General features: G+C 42.8%; 1 protein-coding gene across 1 annotated transcript in view; it reads right to left on the bottom strand.

Moving 5' to 3' along the window:
• KCNIP4 (potassium voltage-gated channel interacting protein 4) overlaps positions 1-14,137 on the bottom strand; it is a 900,135-nt gene that overhangs the window by 73,916 nt on the left and 812,082 nt on the right. The window contains exons 5-6 of the mRNA XM_069631886.1: positions 842-946; positions 678-740 (exon numbers count right to left, since the gene is read on the bottom strand). Coding sequence (XP_069487987.1) covers positions 678-740; positions 842-946 — 168 coding nt within the window. The remainder of the gene's footprint in view (positions 1-677; positions 741-841; positions 947-14,137) is intronic.

Here is a 14,137-nt window from a genome sequence, read left to right as displayed (position 1 = left end):
ACTTGCCAAAACAGACAGGCAATAGGTTCAGAACCTCAGCACCATGCCATAAAATGTCCTGATGTGTGCTATTTAAGTCTGGTGAACAAAGGAATCTTACTTCTTTAGATCAGGCAGCCTTGTGGGACCCCCTCCAAGGTGGGGGCCCTGGGCAAGTATGCCTTTTGTCCTCCCATAAAACGTCTCTGTCCCCATCCATCCCTCACCCCCAAAAACATATTACACCCACCTTCCTCGCTCCCCACTTGCCAGTGCTCTTCCTGCTTAGTCCATAGGCTGTAAAAAAGAATATATACCCATTCGCACCCGGGTTGAACCCTGAGGTGCAAATGACTTTCACACCCTTGACGGGGGGACTGCGGGGATGTACAGGGCCAGTAACAGCCACAGTCCTCGGGTACGCGGATGTGATTGCCATAGTGAGTTATGAATTATAGTGGGTCATTATATGCATAGGTGGGGTCACAATAAAATCATGGGGTAGTTACTCTTTTCAGCAATTTTTATATGTCCCATGCTGTGAATAACCTGTGTGATCTCAATTCGTCATTAGATGGCAATTTAAAAATATGAGGTTTTTAAAGTACCATACCACTGCTAATATCATGTTGACAGTGTGGCTATACATGTATTTATTTAATGGATGACATTAAGCAGCAGGTAGAATAGGTATTTACCTTTTGACAGCTTTCTATAAATTCCTCTATGGTAACTAATCCATCATTATTTTTATCCATTTTCTGCAAGGGAAGAACAAAAAAATAATGATTCAGCTAAATAATGTATGTACTTGTTCAAAATATTTGGCCACCAAAAAATATAGATTTATTTTTGTTTTTACCTGGAAAAATGTTTCCACATGTTGTCTAGGTATCTCCTCTCGGAGGATAGGATATGTGCATTTCCCCATCATGTCATAAATGGCTTTCATTATATCGAGCATCTCCTGAAGAAGAAAAAAACATTTGTTATTGTTGTACCAACCAATATGCTACCAAATAAGATCTACCCTATGACACAAATATCTAATAGGCTATTTTTATACTGATAGAAGTGGTAAGGGTGCTTAACCCAACATTCAGCTAGCAAAATAAATGTTATATTCAGAGTTTTCTAACCACAACTGTACATTGTCACTAATGGGTTTTCAACTGAAACCACTGAACCACAGGGACACACGTTAAGTAATTTATAATGACGTTAACAAACTATCCTTAAAAAATATGCGAAGGATGTGCTTCACCTTTCAAAGTAGTAAGCATGTGCCTTGAAGTAAGAAAATGTTGAAATGTTTTTTAAAAAACCTGTATATTTCTTTGGAATGTAGGATGCATATTTAAGGGCTCCTGCCAGCTGCAAGAAGTGGCATCATAACAAGAGGATTGTAATTGACTGGGCTAGATGTGGTCTCACAACATATAGAAATATAGATGGCTAGCTATTCATGATATATTCCACTGAGGGGTTTGATGCAACATCTGAGAGAAAAGAGCAAAACTCTGATGTCCCTCCGAACTCACAGGTGGTATATATATATATATATATATACACATATACACACACACACACACATATATATATATATATGTATTACATGGCCCGTGGTAGTGGCCATGTAGTTATGGTTAAGTTTGTGATGTCATCTTTGATGTCCTGGGTGTTAGTCTTAGCAGTGCACGGTGGTGGCGCAAGTTATGGTTATTTAGCATACCATAACTGGCGAATTTCTGGGGTTTTTCGGTTTTACTTGTAACCATATTGTCCCTTTAACAATGTTTTTTCATTGAATATATATATATATATATATATATATATATATATATATATATATATATATTCAGTGAAAAAACTTTGTTTTTTCATTGAATATATATATATATATATATATATATATATATATATATATATATTCAGTGAAAAAACTTTGTTAAAGGGACAATATGGTTACAAGTTAAACCGAAAAACCCCAGATATATATATATATATTCAGTGAAAAAACTTTGTTAAAGGGACGTTATGGTTAAGTTGCGCTGCTAAAAACCTTTCAAATTCAGTGAAAAAACTTTGTTAAAGGGACGTTATGGTTAAGTTGCGCTGCTAAAAACCTTTCAAATTCAGTGAAAAACCTTGTTAAAGGGACGTTATGGTTCCAAGTAAAACCGAAAAACCCTTGAAATTCGCCAGTTATGGTAAGCTAAGCAACCATAACTCGCGCCACCACCGTGCACTGCTAAGCCTAACACCCAGGACATAAAAGATGACATCAAAAATGTCATTGATGACATCACTGATGACATCACATGTCTGACTCTCCCTTTTTTCCTTTCCTGACATATCTAGGCCACATGATTTTCTTCAGTAACAGTCAGGAACTAAAAATTGTAAATGTACTATATTTGTAGACTTATCCTTCAAGTATGTTCTTACAATAATTCCCTTATGGTCCAGTCATATCATATGAAACATATACATAGGGGAAGACACAACCTTGAAAGACAGCAATCCTTTTTGTGCATTAAAATTATCAGTAGATTTATCAGCACTTTTTGTTAGTTTTGATGTTTTTTTATTACTGCACTTTCCCTGTATATACTCATATTTTTATATGTTGTACTCACACTATTTTCCTTAGGGTCCAGACACATCATGTGATATATATAGATAGGGTAAGTAACTGCTTTGAAACAGAGCAATTATTTCTCTGCATAAAGGTAATCAGTTAGGTTATGAACACTTTCTGCTACTATTGCTGTTTTATTTTCTTACTTCAATTCCCTTGTATATATTCATATTTGTATGTGGTGTTGTCTCTTTGTGATTTGTCTATAATAATGCAATTATGTAGTAAGTGGGTTTTATTACCTACTTATCACAAGTTTCACTGTACGCAAAACTGTAATATGAAAACAGTTATCATTTCACTATTCAACATGGCAAGCTTATGAATATTGCACCTCCATCGTGTATGCTGCACACAATGCCTATGTTTCTACATGAGTACCTTAGTATACTGGATGAAACTTCATAATAGAATGCTATTTATATAAATGCATTGCTTAATACACTGATTAGCACTTGATATTTATTCCAATAATCTTTGACACTTTGTTTTATTAACAATACACTAAGAATCCCTTGTACAGACTTTTCATGAAAGGTAAATGCACATGTGATGTCATCAATGACATTTGTGATGTCATCTTTCATGTCCTGGGTGTTAGGCTTAGCAGTGCACGGTGGTGGCGCGAGTTATGGTTGCTAAGCTTACCATAACTGGCGAATTTCAAGGGTTTTTCAGTTTTACTGGGAACCATAACGTCCCTTTAACAAAGTTTTTTCATTGAATTTGAAAGGTTTTTAGCAGCGCAACTTAACCATAACGTCCCTTTAACAAAGTTTTTTCACTGAATTTGAAAGGTTTTTAGCAGCGCAACTTAACCATAACGTCCCTTTAACAAAGTTTTTTCACTGAATTTCTTAGATTTTTAGTAGTGCAACTTAACCATAACGTCCATTTAACAAAGTTTTTTCACTGAATTTCATAGGTTTTTAGTAGTGCAACTTAACAATAATGACTTTGACTTTATATACATGTCATATGGAACTGACTGAATCACTTCTACTGTACTTGATGTCCGCGAACTCATTTAATGTTCGTGGACATGTTCGAAGAACAGTTCCATTACCTAAAAACTCTAGTTGGGTATGTTTGATTGTTATATCATAACATAGGAACATTTAACAAATCCAAAAAGGAGTATGATCAGAAACCTTGGCCCACCCACTTGGTTTGTTACATTAAGTTGTGCAGAATATGCATGGGAAGATTTACATGATTTCCTACGCATATCAAATAAAAACAAAACAAACATAGATATAGTAACACCTGGAGAACTTTGTTCTTTGGATCCTGTTAATGTTTCAAGATATTTTCACCATCGCTTCATTGCTATGCTACATTCTATTTGTAATAAAACTGTTCCTCCCCTTGGAGAAGTGCAACACTTCTTTTGGAGAAAAGAATACCAAGCCAGAGGAGCATCACATATCCACATGCTTTTATGGATTAAAGATGCTCCTAAGTTTGGTCAAGACAGTGATGCCACTGTTTTACAGTTTATTTTAAAATATGTCACTTATGAAATTCCATCAGAAGCCACAAATAGTGATCTTCATGCACTAATTTTACAATTTCAAAGACACAAATGTGGAAAATATTGTCATCGCAAATACAAAAACAAAGGGAAATACTACACCAAATGCCAATTTGGTTTCCCTAGACCAGTTACAAATACAGGTCAAGTGAACAACCTCATGTCTTCAGTTAGACATAGTGTTAAAGGTAAGTCACCTAAAAATACATATTACATAAAAAGAAAAGAAGAAGAAAAATATATCAATGATTATAATGCAATCATTGCCCAATTATGGAATGCAAACATAGATGTGCAGTACATTGCAGAAAATTCTACTGCAATTGCACGATATGTCACAGCATACTTAACTAAAGCAGAAAAGACAGAGCTCCAAGACCTCTGCAATGACCTGTCATCAGATAAAACAGTGTCTCAGAAATTATACAGCTTGGGCATAAAAATGCTCACCCATAGAGAATGTGGATCATATGAAGCAGCTGATCGTTTAACTGGTACTGCATTGTATGGTAAATCTGAAAATATAGTATGGCTAAGTCTTGGTCCAGCTAAATCTAGAAAAAGAGTTCTAAAATCATATGAAGATATAGAAACAATAGCCAAATGTGATCCCAACAGCCAAGACATTTTAAAAAACAATGTATTGGACACATACTACCCAAAGAGAAGTAATACTTTGGAAAACATGTGTCTATACCACATAGCCCAAAACTACACATACAAACATAATATGAAACCTGATAAAAAAATAGTAAATATAGAGTGACAAACTGTGAAGGCAGCTTAGTTAAACTCACTAAACCAAATTTAATTAATCACATCAAATTGTCATTAAAGACTCCTCAACATAAAGAAGTATATTACATGTCCCTGCTACAACTCTTCAAACTATGGAGAAAAGAAGAACAAATACTAGATAACTATGACCCATATGAGGATGCTTTCAAAGCAAATGAAAGCACTATAACTGATGTAAACTTTACACAGTACAAAACAATGTTGCACAATGAACAGCAACACGAAGAAGAACTCCAGGCCCAACTAAATAAGGACACTCCTGACAGTAGTCAACCTTCTGTAACAGGAAGCCAAGAACCACTGGGAGAACCACTAATACTAAACGAGGCAGAATTAGCTATGATAGAAGTAGAAAACACCATGTGTCAGTATGAAGATAAAGAAGACTTAACTATACTACAATCAAAACTAAACAATGACCAACGTAGCATTTTTCAAGAAGTAACAAAACAAATTGCACATGGTGTAAAACATGAAAATAAAGAATGTTCCTGCCATAATTATAAACCTATACTACTGTACGTCAGTGGTGAAGCTGGTTCTGGCAAAACATTCCTAATCATATTCATTAGTAAGTTCCTTCAACAATTGACAAACAACAAACTGTCAGCTGTTGTTACTGCCCCTACAGGTTTAGATGCCTACAACATAGGTGGTGTTACATTACACCGATTACTACTATTACCAGTGGAACACCAGAACAAATTAGACTATTACAAACTTTCTGCAGAATCTGCAATGGAACTACGCAGAGTATTGAAACAAATGAAAATGCTACTAATAGATGAAGTGAGCATGGTCTCCAACCTGATGTTAGCTTTGATTCACCTCAGATTACAAGAAGTACTCAAAACAGACTACGAAGAGCTCTTTGCAGGAAAACACATTATTGTTTTTGGAGATCTGCTTCAATTAACACCAGTAAAAGGTGAGCCTATTTTTAAAACATTAGGACACAAACTCTGCCGTAAAAATGTTGGCAGCATTGGAAATGTCAACCTTTGGCAACATTTCCAATACAGAGAATTAACAGAAAACATGCGGCAATCTGCAGATCTCACTTATGCCAACATTTTAAAAAGGAGTTGGTATACTTTCTAAAGAAGCAGAAGCAATATTGAAAACCTGCCACATTAATGCACTTTATGGCGATAATGCATGTGCTGCAGATGTTATGGAACAATTAGCCCACAAAAATGTCAATTGCATGGCCTTAATGCCAACTCTTGCAAGCTGTTTCAAATCTAATGAAATCATGCTAAGTAAAGAAATGCAACCAATCATGGAAATTAGCGCCACAGACAAACTAGATGTATATGGTATGACACTACCCATGTGTGACCAAGCCACAAGACTAAATAATTTAGAAAAATCAATCTCAAACAAAGCAGGCTTAGAAAAGATATTAAAATTATCCTTAAATTGCAGAGTAATGCTTAAACGTAACCTTGACGTGGACCAAGGACTAGTTAATGGAGCACTGGGTACAGTTGTTGGCTTTCAAACATACCCACGCGACAAATAAATTCAATTTGTCAATATACTCTTTGACAAACTTTCAGAAGTAAAAAGGATAGGACGCTCAACAGCTAGATTCCTTCTCTTCAAAGATATGTATGTATGCAGAGAACAATTTTTTCTAACTCTTGCATACGCAGTTACGATTCATAAATCACAAGGTCTTACCCTAGACAAAGCAATGATAGATATTAGTAACACTGTCTTTAAAGAAGGCATGAGCTACGTAGCACTATCACGCTTACGTACACTTGAAGGTCTGTTTCTAATCAACTTTGATGCATGTAAAATAAACGCTGATATTCCTTGCATTTTAGAATACAATAGACTTCGCTCACTATACACCCCCCACCTAAACACATATTCTGTTCCACAAAAAGTAAAACGTTATAAAAGAAAAATAAATCAAACAGATAAGCAACAGGATGTCACTGCAAATCCTCCAAAGAGAGTAAAAGAAACTAATACTTCATCAAGTACCACAAGCAAAAAAGAATACATTAGGGAAAGTAAACCAGGTACTTCTTTAAAGAAGGAAGACAAACTCCAAAAAAAGCAGTTAGATACAGAACTACCTGGACCATTTAAATTCTCAAATATAGATGGTGTAAGTTGCTACGCAAATGTAGCAATGAATATTCTATTTCAATTACCACCAATTGTTGACAACATTTACTTACACAGTACAGACCCATTGTGTTTGCAAATGTTAGTACTTCACAAAAATGCAGCAAACAATCCTGACAACACGTATAGTGTTTATGGAATAAGACAACCATTGGACTACTGTGCTGGAATGGTGAAATTCACTATAAACTCACAGGAAGATCCACAAGAATTTCGAATGTACTTACTAAAAGTACTGGAAAACAAAAACATACCTATAAAGGAAATCTTTCAGATTTCATACATGTGGAAACATACATGCACTCTCTGCAACAATGTGACACAAGAAGAAATTCCCAATGAACGCTTCATATATATATCAATACCAAATTGTGAATCCATTCCATTTCAGCGACTTGTACAAAATGCAAACCATGGTAGATTATGCTCTACCTGCAGTTCAGATAATCGCTCCACGTTAGTAATACAAACACATAGTAAATACATAATACTAATGCTTCTACGTTACAATGCAGATGATACCAAAAACAACTGCAAGCTGACTGGATTCACACATGGTCAAATATCACTTGGTAAGAAAACCTTCACAACAATAGGTATAATCTACCACGCAGGAGCCACAACCAATTAAGGGCACTACACTGCATATATAAAAAAGAAATGTGGATGGTTTGAATGTAATGATAGCACCATTACTCTAAAGCAGAGATTACCAGCAAATCATACAAACGCTTATTTGATGTTCTTAAAACCAAAATTTGATAACTAAACTGTATTTAAACCCTAAGTAAACATGTGTTAAAAAAATATAAACTGTTAGAATACTCCAAAAGCTAACTGCTCAAAGATTCTACAACAACTAATCAGATAAATGAATACCACTAAATTAGACCAAAAAATACACAGTTAGAATACGCCAATTGGTATCTAACTGTCCCAAAATTTAACAATATCGAAATAGATAAATCAATACCACTAAAATATATCAAAAAAATAGACAGTTAGAATACGCCAATTGGTATCTAACTGCTCCAAAATGTTATAATATCCAAACAAATAAATAATATGTTACTGCTCCAAAAAAATGCAACAAGCCAAAGTATAAAGCATTAACCAGAAACAACAAGTGAACACTGAAAACAAACAAACTGTAGCATAACAGAAAAAGTTTTTTTTTAATCCAACATGGATTTTTTTTTCTCCCACAGACCCAATGATTTTAGCAGAAATACAGAAACTGAGAAAATTGCACAGTACTCTGATTTGTAATCTACTAAATATGAGGGTCCAAAAAAAAAAAAAAAGTATGTTGATTATACAATGTAATAAGTCATTACAAAATACTAATACTAACATGCTATTTTCTTTTATCACAGAAATTAACAAGAAATACATGTACTCCGGTTACTAGACCAAACAGTAAGTATATAATAATAAGGAGAACCATCGCAGCATATCACATCCATAGTATCTAATACCTTTGTTCCTTATACATTTGTTTTTCACCCAAAGTTATAAGCAAATATGAATATGATATGCTGCGGTGGTTGTGGCCAGGGCATAGAGTCTTGAGTGCATGGCCAAATGGCCAAATGGCCATGCACCCAAGACTCTATGCCCTGGCCACAACCAGCGCAGCATATCACATCCATAGAGTCAAACATTTCAACTGTGGTTTATGGAAACTTTTAATGTCCGCGGACATTATTAGTGTTCTTAGAACACTTTCAACTTGCCAGCGAACAATACGGACAGAGTTTTCAGGACACCCCCTACGAACATTTCAGAACAACGCGGTAGTTCTTAGAACACTTTCAACTTGACAACGAACAATACAGACATTGTCTTCAGAACACCCCCATTTCGTTTATTTGCGAACATTTCAGGACACCGCGAGTGTTCTAAGAACACATTCAACTTGACATCGAACAATACGAACAGCATCTTCAGGACATCCCCTACGAACATTTCAGAACAACGCAAGAGTTATTACAACACATTCAACTTGACAAAGAACAATACGGACAGCGTCCTCAGGACACCCCCATTTTGTTTATTTGCGAACATTTCAGGACACTGCAAGTGTTCTTAGAACACATTCAACTTGCCAGTGAACAATACTGACTACGCCTTCAGGACACCCCCTACTAACATTCCAGGACACCGCGAGTGTTCTTAGAAACATCTTCAGAACACCCCCATTTTGTTTATTTGCGAACATTTCAGGACACCGCAAGTGTTCTTAGAAGACATTCAACTTGACAGAGAACAATACGGACAGCGTCCTCAGGACACCCCCATTTTGTTTATTTGTGAACATTTCAGGACACCACGAGTGTTCTTAGAAGCGTCTTCAGAACACCACCATCTTGTTTATTTGCGAACATTTCAGGACACAGCAAGTGTTCTTAGAACACATTCAACTTGACAGAGAACAATACGGACAGCGTCCTCAGGACACCCCCATTTTGTTTATTTGCGAACATTTCAGGACACCGCGAGTGTTCTTAGAACACATTCAACTTGCCAGCCACAACCCCCCATTCATATTTGCGAACATTTCAGGACACAGCGAGTGTTTGACAACGTCTTCAGAACACCCCCATTTTGTGTATTTGCGAACATTTCAGGACACCACGAGTGTTCTTAGAAGGGTCTTCAGAACACCACCATCTTGTTTATTTGCGAACATTTCAGGACACCGCAAGCGTTCTTAGAACACATTCAACTTGACAGAGAACAATATGGACAGCGTCCTCAGGACACCCCCATTTTGTTTATTTGCGAACATTTCAGGACACCGCGAGTGTTCTTAGAACACATTCAACTTGCCAGCCACAACCCCCCATTCATATTTGCGAACATTTCAGGACACAGCAAGTGTTTGACAACGTCTTCAGAACACCCCCATTTTGTGTATTTGCGAACATTTCAAGACACCGCGAGTGTTCTTAGAACACATTCAACTTGACAACGAACAATACGGACAGCATCCTCAGGACACCCCCATTTTGTTTATTTGTGAACATTTCAGGACACTGCAAGTGTTCTTAGAACAGTTTCAGCTGGCTTGCGAACAAAACGGACACATATTGAGTCCCCAGAACACCCACCATTCAGTTTAATTAGAACATTTCAGAACACCCGTGATGTCCGCAGACAAATCAAACACAAAAAGAACGTCTAACACATAAATAAACAGAACTTTCATCCTATCTCATACACTCCCACCCTCCCCAAACACTCCTACACACCAACACACTCTACTAAATACAAATTTTGAACAATGTTTCACTGCGCTGTCCGCGGACGTCCGCGACTCCAAGATGGCGGGCGCTACCGAAAATCTGACGCGCTTCACGCCGTCCAATCAGTGAACACATCACATGTCCGCGGACATCACGCAAGCCGATTGGCCAATCAGGACACTGTCCGCGGACCGAACACAGATATCACTAATTTATTTTGACCTACTTTTTGGTCATTTTAAAAAAAACTACTGGACGGATTTTCACCAAATTTGCAAAAGCACGCTTTCGGGACCAAGCTAGACACACACGGGGCATGAGCGCGGGGTGGGCGGGACGGGATAGACACACGGGGCATGAGCTGGGGGGGTGGGCGGGAGGGATAGAGACACACGGGGCATGAGCGGGGGGTGGGGCGGGAGGGATAGAGACACACGGGGCATGAGCGGGGGGGGCGGGAGGGATAGAGACACACGGGGCATGACCGGGGGGTGGGCGGGAGGGATAGAGACACACGGGGAATGAGCGGGGGGTGGGCAGGAGGGGATAGAGACACACGGGGCATGAGCGGGGGTGGGGGAGAGGGATAGAGACACACGGGGCATGAGTGGGGGGTGGGTGGGAGGGATAGAGACACACGGGCCATGAGCGGGGGGTGGGTGGGAGGGATAGAGACACACGGGCCATGAGCGGGGGGTGGGTGGGAAGGATAGAGACACACGGGCCATGAGCGGGGGGTGGTTGGGAGGGGAGAGACAAACGGGGTATGAGCGGGAGTGGGTGGGAGGGGAGAGACAAACGGGCCATGAGCGGGGGTGGGTGGGAGGTGAGAGACAAACGGGGCATGAGCGGGGGGTGGGTGGGATTGGAGAGACTAAACGGGGCATGAGCAGGGGGTGGGTGGGAGGGGAGAGACACACGGGGCATGAGCAGGGGGTGGGTGGGAGGGGAGAGACACACGGGGTCGAGCAGGGGGTGGGTGGGAGGGGAGAGACACACGGGGCATGAGCAGGGGGTGGGTGGGAGGGGAGAGACACACAGGGCATGAGCAGGGGGTGGGTGGGAGGGGAGAGACACACGGGGCATGAGCGGGGGGTGGGTGGGAGGGGAGAGACACAGGGGGCATGAGTGGGGGTGGGTGGGAGGGGAGAGACACACAGGGCATGAGCGGGGGGTGGGTGGGAGGGGAGAGACACACGGGGCATTAGCGGGGGTGGGTGGGAGGGGAGAGACACACGGGGCATTAGCGGGGGGTGGGGGGAGGGGAGAGACACACGGGGCATGAGCGGGGGGTGGGGGGGAGAGACACGGGGCATGAGCAGGAGGTGGGTGGGAGGGCTAGAGACATACAGGGCATGAGCAGGGGGTGGGGGGAGAGACACACGGGGCATGAGCAGGGGGTGGGGGGAGGGCTAGAGAAACACGGGGCATGAGCGGGGGGTGGGTGGGAGGGCTGGCTAGAGACACACGGGGCATCAGCAGGGAGTGGGGGGAGAGACACACGGGGCATGAGCGGGCGGTAGGTGGGAGGACTAGGGGCATGGGCGGGGGGAGGGAGAGACACACAAGGGGCATGAGTGGGGGGTGGGTGGGAGGGGAGAGACACACAGGGCATTAGCGGGGGGTGGGGGGAGGGGAGAGACACACGGGGCATGAGCGGGGGGTGGGAGGGAGGGGAGAGACACACGGGGCATGAGCAGGAGGTGGGTGGGAGGGCTAGAGACATACAGGGCATGAGCAGGGGGTGGGGGGAGAGACACACGGGGCATGAGCGGGGGGTGGGTGGGAGGGCTGGCTAGAGACACACGGGGCATCAGCAGGGAGTGGGGGGAGAGACACACGGGGAGCGGGCGGTAGGTGGGAGGACTAGGGGCATGAGCTGGGGGCGGGGGGGAGGGAGAGACAAACACGGGGCATGAGTGGGGGTGGGTGGGAGGGCTAGAGACACACGGGGCATGAGTGGGGGGTGGGTGGGAGGGCTAGAGACACACGGGGCATGAGCGGGGGTGGGTGGGAGGGCGAGACACACACGGGGCATGAGCGGGGGGTGGGTGGGAGGGCTAGAGACACACGGGGCATGAGGGGGGGTGGGTGGGAGGGCTAGAGACACACGGGGCATGAGCGGGGGGTGAGTGGGAGGGCTAGAGACACACGGGGCATGAGCGGGGGGTGGGTGGGAGGGCTAGAGACACACGAGGCATGAGCGGGGGGTGAGCGGGAGGGAGAGACACACATGGGGCATGAGCGGGGGTGGGGGGAGGGAGAGACACACACGGGGCATGAGCGGGGGTGGGGGGAGGGAGAGACACACGGGGCATGAGCGGGGGTGGGGGGGAGGGAGAGAGACACACGGGGCATGAGCTGGGGTGGGGGGAGGATCGAGAGACACACGGGGCATGAGCGGGGTTGGGGGGAGGGAGAAAGACACACAGGGCATGAGCGGGGTGTTGGCGGGAGGGATAGAGACACACGGGGCATGAGCGGTGGTGGGTGGGAGGGATAGAGACACACGGGACATGAGCGGGGGTGGGTGCGAGGGATAGAGACACACGGGGCATGAGCGGGGGGTGGGTGGGAGGGATAGAGACACACGAGGCATGAGCCGGGGGGTGGGTGGGAGGGATAGAGACACATGGGGCATGAGCGGGGGGTGGGTGGGAGGGATAGAGACACACGGGGCATGAGCGGGGGTGGGTGGGAGGGGAGACACACACGGGGCATGAGCGGGGGTGGGTGGGAGGGCTAGAGATACACGGGGCATGAGTAGGGGGTGAGGGGAGAGACACACGGGGCATGAGCAGGGGGTGGGGGGAGGGAGAGACACGGGGCATGAGCGGGGGGTAGGTGGGAGGGATAGAGACACACGGGGCATGAGCGGGGGGGGTGGGTGGGAGGGATAGAGACACACGGAGCATGAGCGGGGGTGGGGGGAGGGAGAGACACACACGGGGCATGAGCCTGCTGGAACCTGTTCAATGCGAAGGAATGAAAAGACGGAACTGCCAAAAATCACACAAAAATAAAACGACGTAAAAATGTGAACATGGAAAAAATAAGAATAAAAATAAGGAATAATAAAAATAAGGAAGAATAGAGGAAAAAGGAAAAAGGAAAAATAAGTTGGTGAACTTTCTTGTTTCTGCTCTTCTTGATCTGTCCTATGCGGAAAATATGGCACTGTCTCTCTGTTTCCTCGATCTGTCCCACGGTGGAAAGATAAACATTGTCTCTCTGTTTCCTCGATCTGTCCCACGGCGTTAAGTCTCACGGGGGAATTCAGAGTGACCCAAATACTTTTTTTTGCAAAGTTTATTGAGGATTCGTCCAGGGAGAGCGAAGTTATAAGCCGCCCAAAAAGTGCTCTTCCTATGGAAATAGCAACTTAACCATAACTACATGGCCACTACCGTGGCCATGTAATATTCAGTAAAAAAAAAACTTTGGTAAAGGGACGTTATGGTTAAGTTGCACTACTAAAAACCTATGAAATTCAGTCAAAAAACCTTTGTTAAGCGTACATTATGGTTATAGGTAAAATCGAAAAACCCCTGAAATTCGCCAGTTATGGTAGGCTAAGCAACCATACCTGCCCGCACCACTGTGCACTGCTAACGCTAACACCCAGGATATGAAAGATGGCATCACAAATGTTATTGATGACATCACTGATGAGATTGTAAAAGAGGACGAGATATCCACCGACGGGCCCATAGGTCAGTGCTCATCCTCTAGTATCTTTAAGACAAGATAGCTGCACCATGTGAGGGATGGGGGTGCAGGATTCATTTACTC

This window comes from Ambystoma mexicanum, chromosome 6q, assembly GCF_040938575.1.
Source record: "Ambystoma mexicanum isolate Mex_15411 chromosome 6q, UKY_AmexF1_1, whole genome shotgun sequence".
NCBI lineage: Eukaryota > Metazoa > Chordata > Amphibia > Caudata > Ambystomatidae > Ambystoma > Ambystoma mexicanum.
This window is presented reverse-complemented; position numbering and strand designations above follow the sequence as displayed.